The following is a 20,382-nucleotide window of genomic DNA, read 5'->3' on the forward strand; positions in this document are numbered from 1 at the left end:
ACATGCACATTGATCTAAGGCTTCTCAGCAAAATTAATAAAACTAACAGGTCGTTAGTGTACTGTATGATCTTGAAGTGCAAGCCCGCTAGCCACATCAGGGTCAACTGTAAGTAGCAGGTCCCTAACGACCCCAACCATAAAATGGCGTAGCACTAAGCGGCGACCACCACCGCCGCAACACCAGTGCCAACAGGGGGAATGACCCACTGGCAGAGCAGCCCCAATGCCACTCAAACCAGACCCTGGGCCGCGCCTCCCCACAGATACGGCGCAGCAGCAGCAATAGACGCTGCACAGCACCACTCCAGTGTGAACAGATGTAAAAGCTCACTTACCATGTGCTCCCAGTCAGAGACTGGGAGACTGCCAGGAAGAATGGGGCCCTATGCAGCTTCCTGCTAATTTATATAGGCCTGTAAAAGTAAATATTTATGTGGACAGCAAGAAACTAAACTAAGAAAATAGCAAATATCACATCAACAAGAGATTTTTCAGTACAAAAACAATGAATATGTGTATACTGAATTTATTCTTAGCCACAAGGGTTATTGACCCTGCTTTTATAAAAGTTTTACTTGCTTTAGCAATAGGTCACTGGCTTGAATGCGCAGATGACTTCTACAGAGCTATTACAGCAGACATTGTGACAATGCCGCACCATCCAGAGAGAAAAGGCAACTGTAATACACGGCCTACTGTCTCTAACAGCGGTAATAAGATCTCTTCTTCTCTCCATAATGTAACGCCAGCTAAGTGGACCAAGCATATAAGGACACAGAAAAATACTCAGGTATGTCCTTCAAAAGTCTGTGTATTGGTCGGTGCATGGGCTAAGGTACTGTCACATAGATGTATGACAGAACAATGTTTTAAATAAACAAAATGAGACATATACATTATTTATTATCCATTCACGGAATCCTAATATATTACAAATACTGGTGATAGAAAACTACACAAAAATATGTAAAGACAATTTTATTTGTAAAATGTAATACAATGTAATAAATATAGGTCTAATTTTGGTGTCCCAGTAACCAAAATAAACTATAAAATAAATATTTGTTATTTAGTTTGATTAAAAAAAGGAAAAAAATAAAAAATAAAAAAAATAAAAATAAAATAAAAAAAAAAAAAAAATATATATATATATATATATATATATATATATATATATATATATATACCAGCAGTAAATCCAACAGCACTCACGGGTTCAAGTAAAAAACACAACGGTGTTTATTTAAACCATGTTCAAATGCAACGTTTCAGTGATATCCACCACCTTTTTCAAGCATGGTATAAAACTGTGCAAGACAAACCTTTATATGGTATCAGTGGTTGTGCTGTCCTCCGCCATTTGGAAATATATATATATATATATATATATATATATATATATATATATATACAGATTTTTTAGCTATGTAGATGATTACAGGTGTGGTCTGATTAGACACTCTTCACAACAGGGCATAAAAGTGTCACAAACAATTGTTTTCCCTGCTGCCCTATAAAAAGGTTCTCAGAGGCTACTTTTGTATGGTGTGCTGCCTGGTGAGAGATTGTTTACTGAAAGACATGCTTCTACTATGCACTGATAGACATTTTGTCCAGTTGACATACTTTTATAGGGGGCACATCATTGGACTAAGAAAAGCAGGATGGCTGTTTCTTTTATTGTCCACCATCTAGACCACGGATATGTGAAAGTATAAAGTGAACAGGCTGTGGACAGTACAGACAGACCCCCAGTAGAGAGAATTATTTGATCCATCGACAAGCACAAGCAGCTCAATACACACTCTTGTCTCTGCCAGGCACTAAGCACAATGAAATTTGGTGTCACACTTCGCATTACATCGCCTGCCATTGACAGCCAGCCATCATTGCCTTCAGTCATGAAAAAATAAAACAGGACTGTGACGGAATGGAACCATATTGTCTTTAGCAGCAAATTTATTTTATGTTTGGGATGGTTTGAGTATAGAGGCCAAAAAGTGAGCGCTTCAGTCCTGCCTTTGCTGTGGACTGACACACTACTGCAACTGCTGGTCTGATGATTTTGGGAGCCATGCATACGATAGTCAGTTACACTAACAGCATATGTGCAGGACATCCTGCGGCCACATGTGCTTCCTCTCTTGTCATTCAACTGGCATTATTTTCTTTAATGCTCGGCCACACTTAACAAGGGTTCCCAGGAATGTCTCTACCAGATTGCAATACTTCCCTGGCCTACCCAGTCACCAGATTTATCACCATTCAAGCATGTTTGGCAAGCCACCTTAGGCAACCTACAAATGTGCAGGATCTACAGACGCAGCGGAAATACCTGTGGACAAATGTGCTACAGGATGCCATACAAGCCTATATGCCTCCATGTCCAACTGTACCTCATCTTGTATTCAGGCTAGCGGTGGCCTGACAGTGTACTAGAGACTTTTTTTCAGTTATATAGGCCCAGATTTATCAAAGAATGTCTACAGTAGAGCTATTTTCCCACGTTTATTTGGGTGGTGGGTTTGACTAGCGTCCATCTTATTTATCAAGAAGATGCAGCAGGATGATGAATTTTGCGCAGCTCTGCTGTGGTGGGAAAAGCTCTACCACATACACTTTTTCTAGACACTTGTGAGGGAGGGAAGTAGACACTTTCCCGGGTCCTGAATTTGGCAGGTTAGGTGTTTTTACTTAATTTCACAGAGCTGCCGTGAAATTTTTGCTTGCATTTTAGACGCTACAATCAAATTAAATTGCAGTGTCTAAGGGGTTAAAGCCGGGCATCACCATGATCAATGATGTTTGGCATTAAAGATGGTTCCTGGTGGCAGATAGCCCGGCTAGGACCACCCAGCTATGACTCATGCTCAGCTACTGAGGATGTTTCATAGAAGGGGAGTGGGACGCTGTCGTCCACAAGAGGTTAAAGGTTGAATTGTGGAAGGTAGAAGTGATTCTCACGCTTACTGGTAGGTGGTGTAGCTTTGTGCTTAAAAAAATACCTTTGCGCACAAAATAGCACCTTTTGACACTGGTTTTGGTTATTGAACACTGATACTTTTCATGGTTGCTGCGTATGTCACTGCAGCTATGTCCCATTCACTTAAAGAGCAACATAGTACCTTATATGACAAACATTCTCATTGCTTTATTTTGCCAGTTTGGTTGGATAATTCTTGAAATCGTCCTCTGTTAATGAGTTATTTTTATCTGCAAGCTTAACAGTTTTTAAAATCCTGGTCCCAGCTGGTCTAGTGCCAATGAGAAGGCCCCGCTCGAAATCGTTCAGATCAATCAATTTTTCTATTCTGATATAGACTTGCTGATGTGATTTTAAGCTATAGTCTGTAGTCATGTGTCTAATTTGCATACAGAGAAACTCCAATCACAAAAGCATGGATGTCTCTCAGAGCTACATTAAGTGTATGTGCAATAGATATGAAGCCATGTATCAGAAAAGATGAGCTCTATTAAAATATTTTTTGAGAATAGCTCCCATAGAACCAGTCAAGTAGCGCCAATATATTAGTCAGAGACAGGGACACAGAAGTAACGTTTAGAAAGGACTTTTCTTGTCTTTATTTTTCAGTAACAAAACAAATACAGCTTTTAACTTCAGGCACAAAACAAATACAAAATAAATCTTGCTTGTTCAGCATTTACCATACAGGATCAGCTCTCTCTTTACAGGTGGCCTACTACCAGTCACTCAACAATATAGTCGCCCAAAATGTGTTACTCTTCACCTCAGGACTCCAACTCTCATCAGAGGCTCCCTATAGCCTCCCAGTGAAGATTTGGTTACACTTTTTGTAAACCCAGTATGAATCGGCCTAAGCACCTGTGCTGACTTGGGGTAAACCTAAAAGAAAATTTGGACTGACCTAGGAAGGAAAGGCCTCATTACCAAACCTGCCTTTCATCCCAAAGAAATCCGGGATTTACCAAATTTCCTAGCAAGGTAAGTCTTGCCAAAGACTGGATTCCCTTTATTTCACCCACTTCCTGAAACCTGGTATCCACATACAACAGGTACCTTGAGTAAATATAATGATCATTGACAATTCCTGTCACTGTTTCATTTCATATATATATATATATATATATATATATATATATTAAAATTACACTCCAGCCCTAAAATTTATTGCGTAAAAAAATTCTTCAAATATTTACTAGTTTTAAAAAAATCTAAAATATTTATGTATACATATTTGATGAGAGAAAAGAGAGCAGCAGCAGCTTACAGTCAAGCAAGCTTGAAACTGCTGTTTAACTAAACCTACCTATCATAGTGCCCTGTACTGAGTTTGGGGTGCTGCTCAGGATGGAGGATAAGTGTTTGATCCCAGGGTGTCTGATCACAGGGGATCTCATGTATATGTCCCGGCTTTCGCGCTGAATTTACTATTCAGTGCCTTTTCCCCTAAGTGCACCAACCCCGAACTCAGAGATACGCCCATATGACCTCAGAAATATGCTCAGCTGGTGATTAGCTGAATGGGTCATCACTCCTGCTCATTTCTTGAAGACACTAAGGCGTATAGTAAATTCAGCGCAAGAGCAGGCCCGTACAGGAGATCACGGTAGTTCCAGACAGTTATATTATACTTTCCTGTGGATAGTGAGAGTTGTGTTTTATTGGATTATAACATTGCCATTCAAAAGCACAAACACATAATAGGGCACACACCAAAATCAAAATACTCCTACAGTACACAATGTAACGCTATCCCTCTGCACATGTAAACCCTTATGCTCAATAGCACACAAATGAACACAGTATTGCATAAATATTATCCAGCAGCTGCATAAACATCCAAAAGAAGAATATATAAACTGCATGGTCAAGAGACATATATTAAGAATACATTACAAGAATATAAATGGAGCAGGTGTCCCGTCAATCCTCAGTGACTTCCTCAGATGTGCCACCGAGGAAGTCACTGAGGAGTGATGGAACGCATGGTGATCTGTTCTGGGGGGACACCCGCTCCATTTATAATCTTGTGATGTATTCTTAAAATGCCCTATATATAATCTTTTGACCATGCCCTATATATAATCTTTTTTTGGATGTTTATGCAGCTGCTGGATAATATATATGCAATACTGTGTTCATTTGTGTGCTATTGAGCATATGGGTTTGCATGTGCAGAGGGATAGCGTTACATTGTGTACTGAAGGAGTATCAGGGTGTCCCTGAAGGGATGTCCCAGTAGCTTGGGGATCCCCTCCGTGGCTTAAGGGGGGTTATGGGTTACCGGGCCCTCATTGATTTTGATTGTTTTTATGAACAGAGTGCTTTATATAGTTATATTGTGTTTGTACCAATAAAGAATCAACAGTATATTATTTTGGTGTGCACCCTATTATGTGTTTATGCTTTTCCATGCCAATATTGTTTCTGTATACTTTAAACACTGGTAGCACCCATATAGGTATTGTTAATAAAGGTTGAGCCCATCACTTTCTGTGTGTATTTTATTGGATTATGAACACTACAGGAGTGGACTGTAAAAATTGTAACTTCCAAGAATTGTGTTCAAGAGTGGACATTAACTTAAAGAATACAATTTTGGTCCATAGAACAATAAACCTAAGACAACGTTAGGATGAAAATTCTTAAAATATTTATTGATTAAAAAAAATCTAAAATATTTGTATATACAAATTTGATGAGAAAAAAAACCCATGCATTCTGTCAGCATACAATAGAAAGAACAGAACTATACATCGGATGGCTTTACCATAAAAAAACAAAAAAAAAAAACAAAAAAGAAAACAGTGTTACTGTATCTTCTATAGACAAGTTTTTGATAGCAAGTGTGTCCATCAGAGCAAAAAGAAAATATTTATTTTTGTGCTAACAACGACATATTTAAAAATGTTCACACTTCACTTAACTAGTTGCGACCATATTTTGTAACCACTCAGACAACGTGATAAGGACAAGGATAAAGCGTTGGTCTTTCAGATACACGGTAACCACTAGTTTAGAAGGACTGTGCTTTCAACAGGAACGGGAAAAAGTTTTGTTTTGACCTTTCAATGGAATTAGCTTGTATTGTCGCTTTATTTTGTTCTTGTTCATCTCACTAATAATTTGCATAATTGAAGCAACTTAATATATGACTTCAGATTATAATGGAAAATAGAAACACATTGAACTGAATATTGTAAAAAAAAAAGAAAATAGCTTCAATATGAAACATTATTCCTTAGAGAACTTTTTGTTTTATCTTCGGAGATACTCTCTGTACACTAGTGCGGTCAAGTCTCCAGGATACGGTATCCTCATTGGATTTCTTCAGTCTGATAAATAATAAAGGACAGATTCCTTTCTTCTTCCAGCAGTTACAACAAAAGGGAAATGTTTATTGCACGTACAGTATATAGTGTTTTTGTTTTGTTTTATCTCATTTTCCGTAACCTCATTCTGTTTTCTTTGTCCCGTTTTTTAAGTGAGCTGATAAACTGGTTAAAAAAATGTTCTTGGTCTTTCTTTTTCTGAACAACACGGAAACGTTGGTCTCTTCCATATTTCTCAGCAAATTCCTTAAAGGTGGTCCTGTTGAGAATTATGTAAAATAATAATAATTATTATACTTTATTTAACTAGCATAACTAATAAATATATAGGAAATGTATTTTACACATACACACACACACACACACACACATATATATATATATATATATATATATATATATATATATATATATTTATTTATTTGAGAAAGACCTCATTGAGAAGGTTGAAACGTTGCTTCACTATTGGGTGAATAAAGTTATTTCTGTACAGTGGATCGCTGGAGTGCAGCCCTATTTTTCTTGGAATCATACTTGTTTGGGACATTTCGGTCAAGTACATCATAGGACTGAGCACCTGCCTGGATCCAGGGATCTGAATCCCACATGGTGCAACTCATCACTTGGAATATATATATATATATATATATATATATATATATATATATATATATTATTATTATTATTTTTTTAAAGCAGGTAGATTATTGAACACATCACCATTTTTTTCACTAAACATATTTCCAAAAATGTTGTTAACAACCCAAGTAACCCATACATACAAAAAATCCAAAACAAATAAGCTCAGAAATTGAAGGGGTAGACATCTTATCCTCTATCCAAAGGATAGCTATAGCACCCCAGACATTCAGTACACAGAGTGAACTTTGCTCCGTGCCGGATGACTGATGATGCGGGGAGGAGGCTAATGACATCACGACCACGCCCCCTCAATGCAAGTCTATGGGAGGGGGCATGGCGGCCGCCACGTCCTCTCTCATAGACTTGCTTTGAGGGTGTGTGGCCGTGACATCACGAGCATACGGTGCTGCACCCTACGCTCTAAAGGAACACAGCAATCAGACATCTTATGACCCCCGTGATCAGACATCTTATCCCCTATCCTTTGGATAGGGGATATGATGTCTAGGGGTGGAGTAGCCCTTTAAGTTATATGTAATAATGTGAAATGACACAGGGAAAAAGTATTGAACACATGAAGAAAGGGAGGTGCAAAAAGGCATGGAAAACCAAGACAACAGCTGAAATCTATAAGTAATTAAAAGCAATCCAGGCCCTGGTCAGTGCAAATTTATATCATCTGGTTCAGTCCCAACAAAAAGGTCTCTTTGCCGAAGGTGTCACACAAGACACATCTTAGGATGAAATTAGACCTGGAATTAGCAGATACTGATATTTTTGTAGATATTTATTGAAAGTATGCATCACAAAATCTCCCTCACATATACCTCACCTGGACACATAGACATAAAAGGCAAAGAAGTTGTTTGGTTTAAAAAATCCATGTTTAAATAATATTTCAGATGATCAGTGTTCATAGAGGGTCTCCCTTTAGGAGGGTCCTCATGGGATGTCCTCTTCCTATAGAGGACTAGATACATCCACCATTACATTGATAGTCTACAAATTACGTGCTGATCTTTCGTGGTCTCATAATCACATACCTGTCAGAGGACCCTTCTACCAAAATGCCATTTTTCAAAATGAAGAATCACTTTTGCTTATGTCTGTGTCTCTGTCTTCTTTAACCTGCTTCATTGTTTTCTCTAAACACTATCCAATTTAAAGGGAACCAATCATCAGATTTTACCCTATATAAGGCTTGGCAAAGCGTTATATAGGGTAAAATTGTTGTCCTCACCATCCCCGGGGGAAGCTCCTGCCCCCAGGGATGGTGAAGATATGAAGTTATAAACTAGTCACCGCCGCCGCCATAAGTAGTCACCTGGGCGGGGAGCTCTTCTCATCTACTCCCGTTCTTCGTCCGGGAGCGACGCCCCCTCCGCTTGATTGATGGGCCGCGTCATTGTTCCGCTCACTAAACAGACGGAGCAGAGCGATGACGCGTCCCATCAATCAAGCGGATGGGGCGTCGCTGCCGGCCGAAGAACTGGAAAAGGTGAGTGAAGCTCAGGTGACTACTTACGGCGGCGGCGGTGACTAGTTTATAACTTCATATCTTTACCATCCCTGGGGGCAGGAGCGTCCCCCGGGAATGGTGAAAATAAAGATTTTACCCTATATAACGCTTTGCCAAGCGTTATATAGGGTAAAATCTGATGATTGCTTTCCTTTAAGTGTAATTACAATAGTTAGAGACATTTTCAAGCTCAAAATTTTCTCATCGAAGTAACGATTTCCGATTTAATGAATTGTCCTTTTAAAAATGTAAAAGATCTGATGTTGCTCTTAACTGTTATAATGTCTTTACGGCTTTGACTGTCCATATTATAGAAAATGGAGCCCTGCGCAAGTGAGGTATGGCTACATCTGGTTTGTCGTTTATAGGCAGGTTTGTAATTGTAGCCCACATATGTGGGTAGCCCACATACCATCCCAGCATCGAGCCCCAAACTAGAAATGCCATATACAGCTAAGGTAATACTACCATGTACTGCCCAAATATTATACTGGTAAAGAGTACCTTTATTTCAAAGACATTTATAAACCTGCATCAGCAAGGTAAGAGAGAAAGACAGCCTGGCACTGCTTCTGCATACACCTGTAGGATGTTGCGTGTAATGAACACTTGCCTGCAGTGTGGTATTATAGCAGCGGGTGAAGGTGCAAACTTATTAATACGAGAGCTTCAAGTCCATGTAATCCAACAAGTAGGAAAGAAAATAAGTGCACTCACCACAATAGCTGCTTTGTCCATGAGGTTTATTCAAAGTCCACATCAAAGGCATACAGTGCAGGGAGACGACACAGGGAGGAGTTGAGCGTGGGCCCACGCTCACCTCCTCCCTATGTCGTCTCCCTGCACTGTATACCTTTGATGTGGACTTTGAATAAACCTCATGGACAAAGCAGCTATTGTGGTGAGTGCACTTATTTTCTTTCCTACTTGTTGGATTATAAACCTGCATGGTTTTGTAAGTTTACCCCTTCAAGAATGGTGGTAAGGTGTTTTTAGTCCTCTTACTGCTGATATTGAGAACCTGAGAGACCCTTTCATGGTGCACAGCAATTTTTGTTCTCTTCATTACATGGGGAGGAACCATAGCTAGGCTGGGGGAATTAACTAAGACTGTCTTTTTTATGTTGTCATCTTAACCAAACCTTTTCCAGTATAGGATTGCATTGGATTTATCAAGATGTGCACTTCTCTTAGCACTACAATTTACATCTGCTATGAGATGCAAATAGTAGTAAATTTTGTGCACAGGGTGGCCACACCCCTTTCACATGAAGCCACCCGTCCTCTGGTTCAAGCTTGTAGCAAATCGGCCAAAGGTTGCATATTTTTGTGCAAACCAGGGGTATCATGCTAATATGTATTTATGGATTTTGGCCACACAGTGCCAGGCACAGTCCTCAGTGGGTTCTAACCATGGTACTTTCTTTCTCTTTCTTCTATAACCAATTACATCACAACACATACAGCACAACCAAAAAATATTATTTATGTGGGAAAATTGAAAAGAAAACCGCAATTTAGCAAATTTTGGAAGGTTTTGTTTTCAGGGTGTGCACTTTATGGTAAAAATGACATGCTTTCTTTATTCTGTAGGTTAATTTGATTAAAATGATACCCATGATATATACTTTTCTATAATTGCACCGCTTAAAAAAAATCTAAAACTATTTTAACATAATTAGTATGTTTGAAATTGTCCTATTTTGACCACTTATAACTTTCTAATTTTTCCGTACACAGGCTAATTTTTTGCGCCCTGATCTGTAGATTTTATCGTTACCACTTTTGTTTAGGTTTTACTTTTTATTATTTTTTATAAAAAAAATTTAAATAAAATGTAACAAAAATGCAAAAATGTTGGACTATTTAATATTTTTTACATTTAGGCCGTTCACCATAAGGGAAAATTAACAATATATTTTGATAGTTCAGACTTTTATGCATGCGACAATACCAAATATATTAATTAAATATTTTTTTTACACTTTTTGGGGGGTAAAATGGGAAAAACGGATGATTCACTTTTTGATGATGGGAGGGGATTTCTCACATTTTTTAACTTTTTTTTTGTTTGTTTTTACACTTTAATGGTCCCCATAGGGGACTATTTATAGCAATCATTTGATTGCTAATACTGTTCCGTGCTATGCATAGGGCATAGCACTGATCAGTATTATCGACTATATTCTGCTCTGGTCTGCTCGATCTCAGACCAAAGCAGAAGACCCCTAGAGACAGACGGAGGCAGTTGAGGGGACCTCCATCTGCCAATATGGATGACCGGATCCCCTTGGCAGCACGGCGGGCGATCCAATCATCCATTTAAAGTACCGCACTGCCGCAGATGCCGTGATCTGTCTTGATCATGGCATCTGAGGGGTTAATGGCAGACATCCGCGCAATTGCTGATGTCCGCCATTACCGGAAGGTCCCTGGCTACTTATAGCAGCCAGGACCTGCCGTGCATGACCAGACCGGTGTTCGCGGTCATGGCGGAGCGTAAATGTACATCCTGGTCTGTTAAGTACCACATCACCATGACGTACATTTATGTCCATTGTTGTTAAGGGGTTAAAGGGGTATTCCTGCCTTAACCCCTTAACGACCTCGGACGTAAATGTATGTACTATGACAGCGAGCATCAGAGCAGTGCACGTGTCATACACGACAGGTTCCAGCTGCTATCAGCCATTAACCCCTCAGATGCCGTGATCAGTACAGATCGCGGCATCTGCGGCAATGTACACGTTAAAATAGATGATAGGATCGCCCGCAGCGCTGCCGCGGTGATCCGATCATCGTAATGGCGGACGGAGGTCCCCTCACCCGCCTCCGTCCGTCTCCCGGCGTCTCCTACTCTGGTCTGAGATCGAGCAGACCAGAGCAGGAGATAGCCGAAAATACTGATGAGTGCTATGTCCTATGCATAGCACTGAACAGTATTAGCAATCAAATGATTGCTATAGATAGACAATAAAAAATATTTAAAAAAAATTGAAAAATCCCCTCCCCTAATAAAAAAGAAAATTTTAATTTTTTCCCATTTTACCCCCAAAAAGCGTAAAAGTATTTTTTTTATAAACGTATTTGGTATCGCCGCATGCGTAAATATCTGATCTATCAAAATATAATGTTAATTATCCCGTACGGTGAACTGCGTAAACGTAAAAAATAAAAAAAAATGTCTAAAAATGCTGCTTTTTAGTCACATTTTATTCCCCAAAAAATGTATTAAAAAATTATCTAAAAGTTTCATATATGCAAATGTGGTATCAATAAAAAGTACAGATGATGGCGCAAAAAATTAGCCCTCATACCGCCCTATATATGGAAAAATGAGAAAGTTATAGGTGGTCAAAATAGGGCAATTTTAGATTACAGATTTCGTGCAAAAAGTTTTAGATTTTTTTAAAGCGGTACAAAAATATAAAAATATCTAGCCATGGGTATCATTTTAATCATATTGACCCACAGAATAAAGAACACATGTTATTTCTACCCTAAAGTGTACAGTGTGAAAACGAAACCCTCCAAAATGTGCAAAATAGTGGTTTTCATTTAAATTTCCTCCCTAAAAAAATATTTTTTGGGTTCGCCATTTTACATTTACGGTAAAATGAGAGGTTTCATTACAAAGTACAATTGGTCACACAAAAAACAAGCCCTTATATGGGTCTGTAGATGAAAATATAAAAGAGTTATGGATTTTAGAAGGCGAGGAGGAAAAAACGAAAACACAAAAATAAAATTGGCCTGGTCCTTAAGGTGAAAATGGGCTTGGTCCTTAAGGGGTTAAACATATTTTTCCCTATCCAAGGGATAGGAAATATGTCTAATTGCGGGGGTCCCACTGCTGGGACCCCACATCTCCATGCAGCACCCGGCGTTCTAAACGGTATGTCATGCCATGTCCCCTCGTGACGTCATGTCTCTGGAGCAGCACCCAAGTGGATAAGATGTCTACTGCCGGAATACCCCTTTGCATTTCTTTGTGCATTTGTGATAAAAACTGTCACCCCCACCAGGTTAAACTTGGTATACAATGCTCCCAAAATAAGTGCTAGAAAATGAACCGCATTGCTTTGAAAATTGTTTAAAGAAAGAAAAAATACTGTAATTGGCACTTCATGCATGAGCAAAAACCAACAACCGAATTAATATAAATGTTTACAACTTAAACAGGTTGCCATTTTTATTTTTTTTTTTATAAAAGTGTCCTCCAACAAGGAAACCTTCTGATCAGCCATTCTGCATTGAACCTGGTGACAATTGTTTATTACCTCTGCAGCGCCACCATAACATAAATTGAGCCATACACGGTTCTTTTTAAAAACAATGATCCATTCATGTCATACCAAGATGTGCCAGGTCCTCTAGAGTCAAAAGTAAAAGAATACATCATCCGCTATTTGTTTCATTCCAGGACACAAAGTATCACATCATTTTCCTTGAGTTGTAACCCTGAGTTCAGTAGAACAAAGCATAATTGAAAACATTGTGAAACTGCATCTACAGTTCGCTCTTTTGGAAGTGTTAATAATACCTTGAAGACAGCTTGGATTCTTCTAGAAGCTTTTTAAATTCTTCTTTGGCAAGCAACAATTTACTCCTCTTTTCTTTGTATTCTTCCTTAATTCGAGTCTTTACGAATTGTTCAAAGACCTAAAAGTAAATCCATTTACATATGTTATACCAGGACAAAGTTGGAGGTTTTGTTACATTATCTACTTTAGATTTTTGCAAAAATTGCTATGAAAAACAGACTCCTCATAAATGCCGGGTCTCGTATATAATATAATTGCCCCAAATACCGTACTTTAGGAGTAACCATCCATTGGAGATATTAGGTTTTCGATTTACATAACACCTGATACTAAGCTGGTGTTCATTTTTTTAGACCTCTATATGTAATCTGCTGCTACATTTTACTCCAGGGATAGACTAACAGTACCGGACTAGGGTTTCTTGAGCCCACTATAGGTCTACTCTCACCTATACAGATCATATGATCACATACTTTTAATGAGGATCTGTGGTAGGCGCAAAAAAACACTTTGAAGCTTTAAGTCCCTTACCCCCCCCCCCCCCATTTCCCAAGATAAAGGGTGTTTACCATTTGTCACAATGAAGAGAAGCGAGTCTAGGCACTGTGGAGGATAATGAACCAATTGACCATACAAGCCACAAATCTACCTATCTGTTAACTGGTCCTGGGGGTGCTCTACAGTGAATGGTACAGAGTGAATCGAATATATTCCATAGGGAATTTGGGACTTCTGTAAGTTTATTGTAGTATTACAGAAAAACAATCTGGGTGGTGAGGAAATATAAGATAAACTGTTTATAGCACTCATGTTGTATATAAAGTGGCCTAATATGTCCATGGGGATTCTATAATATTGGTAAGATCAAACGTAATTCAGGAAAATATTTATTCCTTAAAAACAGGCATCGGTGCAGTGTGATTCATTGCCCATATGCAAGAATTTCAAAGTAATAGCCCTAAGGGGTTAGAATTTGCAGGGCTTGAATGTATTCAATATAGTGAAAGAGGTCTCACTTCTAAGAGTTTAGAAGGATCTGTAGGCTGAACACCTTGGGATCCATGGGGCTGAATGAGTGCAACAACCTTGTTCTTTAAGCATTATGCAATGTATTTATTATGGATATCTGTTTTGAATATGTTAGGTTTGCCCCTCCCCCTTACACGTATATATAAGCACATAGAACAAGACGATACCGGAAGAAGCGTCACTATGATGTGAAACGGACCATCGTTTCAGTCCCACCCCTTCACCTGCAGACATGCCAGTCAGAAGGACCTGTTGTTTTGCTGTAATGCAACAATAAACTCACAGGAGTCCCAAAGTCCCTGTGGTGAGTGCCATGCTTCACTTTCTAGCTATATAAATATTAGTTTTAATATTTGGTTAACTTGCTCTGCTTTTTACTTTTATTAGAAAAAAAAGGTATGAATGCTAGGATCAGAGAGTTGGATTAGAAGCTTTATATCTACATCTACCTGAACATACAAAGAATATAAGAAGCATATATGCACTCACTGCAAAGTAGGTGTCACGGCTTTCGGGAGTCCGGGATTACGGGGTCATCTGATGTGTGAAACGGCTAGCATTGCCTCAAGCGCTCCACAATAGTGTCTGCATGGATGACCCCATAATCCTGGACTCTGGAACGCCTAGACACCTACTGTGCAGTGAATGCATATGTGCTTCTTGTATTCTTTGGATGATTTAACTTTACCTTAGTATATGCACCCCGCAGGTGTCATGTGTACTGGATTGTGAGGAATACTGCTGTTCCGCTAAGTTTGCATCCAGGAGGAATTTGATGTATTATTTCTCAGTGTGTGCCCTCCATTTTACTTCTTATTATTAGTTCTGCCTGAAAATGGTTCACAACCCCTCACCTCATATTCACACCCCTGATTCTAGCATTCACAAATCTTTTTACAATAAAGTTTCTGCTCATTTTACTATTAGGTAAAAAGTACAGTGAGTCAAATAGTAAAATCTTCAAAACTGGGTGTAGCAAGAAAGTAAAAATGCTGTTATGAAAAGGCCATGCAAGACTACAGTAAAAAAAAAATATATATATTTTTTGGACTGAGCAAAGGTCTTCTTTAAAGGTTTCATGTACTTTGTTACCATAATTGCCAACCCATGCCAACATCAGTAAGATCTAATGGGTTATTTGCAAAGAGACCCTAGTAGCAGACAATTGTTCCCAATACCATCAGCAAATGGACCCTACGTTTCTGTCTGGCTCCAATAACTATCCTCTGGTAGTCTTTATCCTGTGGACTAATAGTGCTATCAGGCCCCATCCTGTGAGTAGTGATATATATAAATGTATCTTTACACCCAAGGTTGTCAGTGGTTGGAGTTCGTAGTAAGTGGAGTGAAAATTAATTTTGGGCTTCAATGTTGATGTGTGATGAATGGAGATATATGGATAGGGATATGGATTGGGAAAAAATATCACAGCATGGGTATCCGATTGCTTGGATCTGTCACCATTGCTGATCTCTGAAGGTAGAGGTAGAAGCATTCTAGGGACTGGTGATTAGAGCATGAGCTGGGCCCCATAAAGGAGATTGTGGGGGATCCCAGCAGTCATACTCTCCCTCCCATCCTAAGGATAGAGGATATGTTTATTTCTTCAGAGGACCCTATTAAAGGGGTATTCCAGGAATTTCTTTTATTTGAATATGCTACAGGGAATGTAAAGTTAGTGTAGTTTATAATATAGTGTCTGTACCTGTGTTTGATAGTGGTCTTGCAATTCTTCTGTGATTTTCGCCCAAATATTTATTTTTCACAGCATACAAAATTACTGTTGCAGTGCAACAGAGACATGACATCACTAGTTAGGTGTGCAAAGGGAGCCTGTCTGCTTCAATGGGTGGAGCGACCGCTTGGTAGGAGAGAGATCATTCTGCACCTAATTGTATTTTTGCTGGAGGCACCTTGGTTAGAAAGCATTGATTTTTTGAATGGAATGCAGCTCATTTGTGGGTGAGGTGGCTGTGTGGGAGGGAGAGAAGTGACCCCACACTTATAAACATGGAACTATGGGATATGTAGTTTAAGAGAATGAACTCCAACAGGAAATACTCAGTTCACAAAAAGATAACCACGGCATTATGGTAATCTCACAACATAGCCATTTAGCCCCAAGAAAAGCACATATCCTTCCTAAGCATGTCCATTACTGTCTGGCAGGTACCTACTAAAATCACTTTATGGTAAATAACCCCTTTAAGAGACTTAACAAAGATTTACCAACCCAAAATTAAGAGAATTCAAAATAGGACAGAAGTCAAATATAAATAGTATATATTATGTACATCACGTTGTAAACAACTGCAGACATTTTCAGGAAAGTCATTCCTTTTTATTATGAAATGTCACACAGCTGCTGTTTACGTAGCGCACAGAACTTGCCTGTTTTCGTTCTTCTGAGTTTAGTAACAGATATCGAGGATCAAACACGATTTTATGCAGCTCCTTTTCCCATGTGGAGAATGCAGACACCTGCGGAGCATTCAAAACAGTTTGTTCCATTATAAACATTTTTTCACTTTCCGTCTTGTTATAGTTTACTGACACTTTAATGAACTTGAGAACGAGCTCATTAAAGCGATCCACGCTGAGTACCCGGATGACTTAGAGGCTTCTATGGAAGAAATGTAAATATTTAAGGACAATATGTAATCATTAGGTGGAGAACATTCTCATCATTAGAACAAAATGTGAAGGTTATTTCAAATAGTTGTGATTTAATTTTCTAAAGAACAATTTTACACTGTAGTAGAGCTACATTTGTCAATCGGTGGACATAGAATAGCTGGGCTTTATAACTGGCAGTGCTCAAGTAGATATCACAATTACCTCTGCTATGTTCTCATCAGTTTTTTGTTACATTAATGTTCTGGTGTTTTTGATGCTAAGTAAAATGCAGTTTGAAAAACTGCTTTATCTGCCCGAAGCACTAAGACCTCGATGGAAACTTATTGGACCACGTAGGTGGGATCCATCAGGACTCATTGAGATCTTTTCGAAAATGGATCTGGTATACTGGTCAGTACTCACTAGTAAGCTAACACCCTGCTCTGCACAGATGAGGGGCAATCCCTTGAAACAGCTGTTTGCAAATGGGTATTCTTTCTTGAGAGATCTCTGGCTTGGTATACTTTCCCAGTCAGTTTCCAAGACTCCTATTTGGGGTAAAACACTAAATATTAAAGGGAAAACCACTTACTAAAGTGGTGTGAGAACTGCTTTGCATATACATTGCTCAAAAAAATAAAGGGAACACTTAAACAACACAATGTAACTCAAAGTCAATGACACTTCTGTGAAATCACAATGTCCACTCAGGAAGCAATACTGATTGACAATCAATTTCATATGCTGTTGTGCAATTGGAACAGACAACTGGTGGAAATTATTGGCATTTAGCAAGACATCCCCTATAAAGAAGTAGTTCTGCAGGTAGTGACCTCAGAACACTTCTCAGTTCCTATGCTTCCTGGCTGATGTTTTGGTCACTTTTGAATGCTGGTGGTGCTTTCACTCTAGTGGTAGCATGAGACGGAGTCTACAGCCCATAAAAGTGGCTCAGGTAGTGCAGCTCATCTAGGATGGCACATCAATGCGAGCTGTGGCAAGAAGGTTTGCTGTGTCTGTCAGCATAGTTTCCAGAGCATGGAGGCACTACCAGGAGACAGGCCAGTACATCAGGAGACATGGAGGAAGCTGTAGGAGGGCAACAACTCAGCAGCAGGACCACTAACTCCGCCTTTGTGCAAGGAGAAGCACTGCCAGAGCCCTGCAAAATGACCTCCAGCAGGCCACAAATGTGCATGTGTCCACTCAAACAGTCAGAAACAGACTCCATGAGGGTGGTATGAGGGCCCGATGTCCACAGGTGGGGGCTGTGCTTACAGCCCAGCACTGTGCAGAACATTTGGCATTTGCCAGAGAACACCAAAATTGGCAAATTCGCCACTGGTGCCCTGTGCTCTTCACAGATGAAAGCAGGTTCACACAGCATACATGTGACAGACATGACAGAGTCTAGAGATGCAGTGGAGAGTGTTCTGCTGCCTGCAATATCCTCCAGCATGACTGGTTTGGCAGTGGGTCAGTAATGGTGTGGGGTGGCATTTCTTTGGTGGGTTGCACAGCTCTCCATGTGCTTGCCAGGGGTATCCAGACTGCCATTAGGTACCGAGATGAGATCCTAAGACCCCTTGTGAGACCATATGCTGGTGCAGTTGGCCCTTGGTTCCTCCAATTGCAAGACAATGCCAGACCTCATGTGGGTGGAGTGTGTCAGCACTTCCTGCAAGAGGAAGGCATTGATGCTATGGACTGGCCCGCCCGTTCCCCAGACCTTAGTCAGATTGAGCACATCTGGGACATCATGTCTCGCTCCATCCACCAACACCACGTTGCACCACAGACTGTCTAGAATCATCAGGAGCATGCCCAGCCATTGTAGGAAAGTCATACGGGCACGTGGAGGTCACACACACTGCTGAGCCTCATTTTGACTTGTTTTAAGGACACTTTTCACTTTGAATTTGAGTGTGACTCCATATCCAGACCTCCATGGGTTGATAAATTTGATTTCCATTGATAATTTTTGTGTGATTTTGTTGTCAGCACATTCATCTATGTAAAGACGAAAGTATTTCATATGATTAGTTCATTCATTCAGACCTAGGATGGGTTATTTTAGTGTTCCCTTCAGTGTATCTTTTCTTCTCAGTCAATTTGGAAACCTTGTCTATTGAGTTCTTAGCATCAATTGCCTCTTAAACATCCTAAGTGGCACCCGTGGTTCCCCAGTGATGCTAACTAAAGTCTTATTCACACAACTGTTCCTTCTGAGGCACATATACCATGCAAACCTATCAAAATGGGATGCAAAAATTCATATGCATGGACAGATTCAGGCCCCATTGACTTCAATCTCTCCAAACATAGTGTTTTATTTCGGGCTCAAAAGCGTGAATTGCTGAACTTTTTAGTCCGAGACAAAACGTGTATTACATCTTTCAATCTGGAAAGTGTTACAAAGCCATTTCTAAAGCTTTGGAACTTTAGTGAACTATGAATCAGGCCATTACCCACAAAAAGAAAATTTGGAAATGTGATGAACCCTCCCAGAAGTGGCTGCACAGTGAAGACTCATCCAAGAGTTAACAAAAGAATCCACAACTGCAGGATTCACTTGCTTCACAAGATCCAGTGTATTACTCAAACATAGATACTGGGCAAATATGACATCCCTGGCAAAGGCAAAAAAAAAAGAATTAATAAAAAAATTGCTTAAAACATCTTGATGATCCCCAAGATATTTGAAAAAATTCTGTGGTATGATGACACAAAAGTTGAATTTTTTTGAAGGGGTGCACCCTAGTGTAAAAGTAACACAGTCATCATACCAACAGACAAATATGGTGGTGGTCGTGGTTTAGTCTGGGTCTGACTTGCTGCGTCAGGACCTGGAAAATTACCTGTAAATGATGGAACCATGAATTCTAGAAACATAGAATGTTTCGGCAGATAAGAACCATTTGGCCCATCTAGTCTGCCCAATAATCTGAATCCCATCAATAGTCCCTGGCCCTATCTTATATGAAGGATTCCCATATGCTTATCCCATACATGCTTAACCCCTTCACTGTATTTGCAGCTACCACTTCTGCAGGAAGGCTATTCCATGCATCCACTACTCTCTCAGTAAAGTAATACTTCCTGATATTACTTTTAAACCTTTGCCTCTCTAATTTAAAACTATGTCCTCTTGTGGTAGTTTTTCTTCTTTTAAATATGCTCTTCTTCTTTACCGTGTTGATTCCCTTAATGTATTTAAAAGTTTCTGTCATATCCCCTCTTTCTCTCCTTTCTTCTAAACATGTTAAGGTCCTTTAACCTTTCCTGGTAAGTTTTATCCTGCAATCCATGTACTAGTTTAGTAGCTCTTCTTTGAACTCTCTCTAGAGTATCTATATCCTTTTGGAGATACGGCCTCCAGTACTGCGCACAATCCTCCAAGTGAGGCCTCACCAGTGTTCTGTACAGCGGCATGAGCAATTCTCTCTTTCTACTGCTTATACCTCTCCCTATACATCTAACCATTATGCTGGCTTTTCCTGCTGCTCTATTACATTGTCTTCCTACCTTTAAGTCTTCTGAAATATTTACTCCTAAATTCCTTTCCTCAGATACTGAGGTCAGGACTGTGTCAAATATTTTATATTATGCCCCAGGTGCATTATCTTGCACTTATCCACATTAAATTTCAGTTGTCAGAGTTCTGTCCATTCTTCTAGTTTGCCTAAATCCTTTTTCATTTAGTGTATTCCTCCAG

General features: G+C 39.5%; 1 protein-coding gene across 1 annotated transcript in view; it reads right to left on the minus strand.

The window, feature by feature from the left end:
• Positions 1-5,839: 5,839 nt before the first annotated feature.
• Positions 5,840-20,382, minus strand: part of TCERG1L (transcription elongation regulator 1 like) — a 340,750-nt gene continuing 326,207 nt past the window's right edge. Inside the window, exons 11-13 of the mRNA XM_056529021.1 lie at positions 16,443-16,532; positions 13,022-13,140; positions 5,840-6,576 (exon numbers count right to left, since the gene is read on the minus strand). Coding sequence (XP_056384996.1) covers positions 6,420-6,576; positions 13,022-13,140; positions 16,443-16,532 — 366 coding nt within the window. The 3' untranslated portion in view covers positions 5,840-6,419. The remainder of the gene's footprint in view (positions 6,577-13,021; positions 13,141-16,442; positions 16,533-20,382) is intronic.

Source organism: Hyla sarda, chromosome 7, assembly GCF_029499605.1.
Source record: "Hyla sarda isolate aHylSar1 chromosome 7, aHylSar1.hap1, whole genome shotgun sequence".
NCBI classification, from domain to species: Eukaryota; Metazoa; Chordata; class Amphibia; order Anura; family Hylidae; genus Hyla; species Hyla sarda.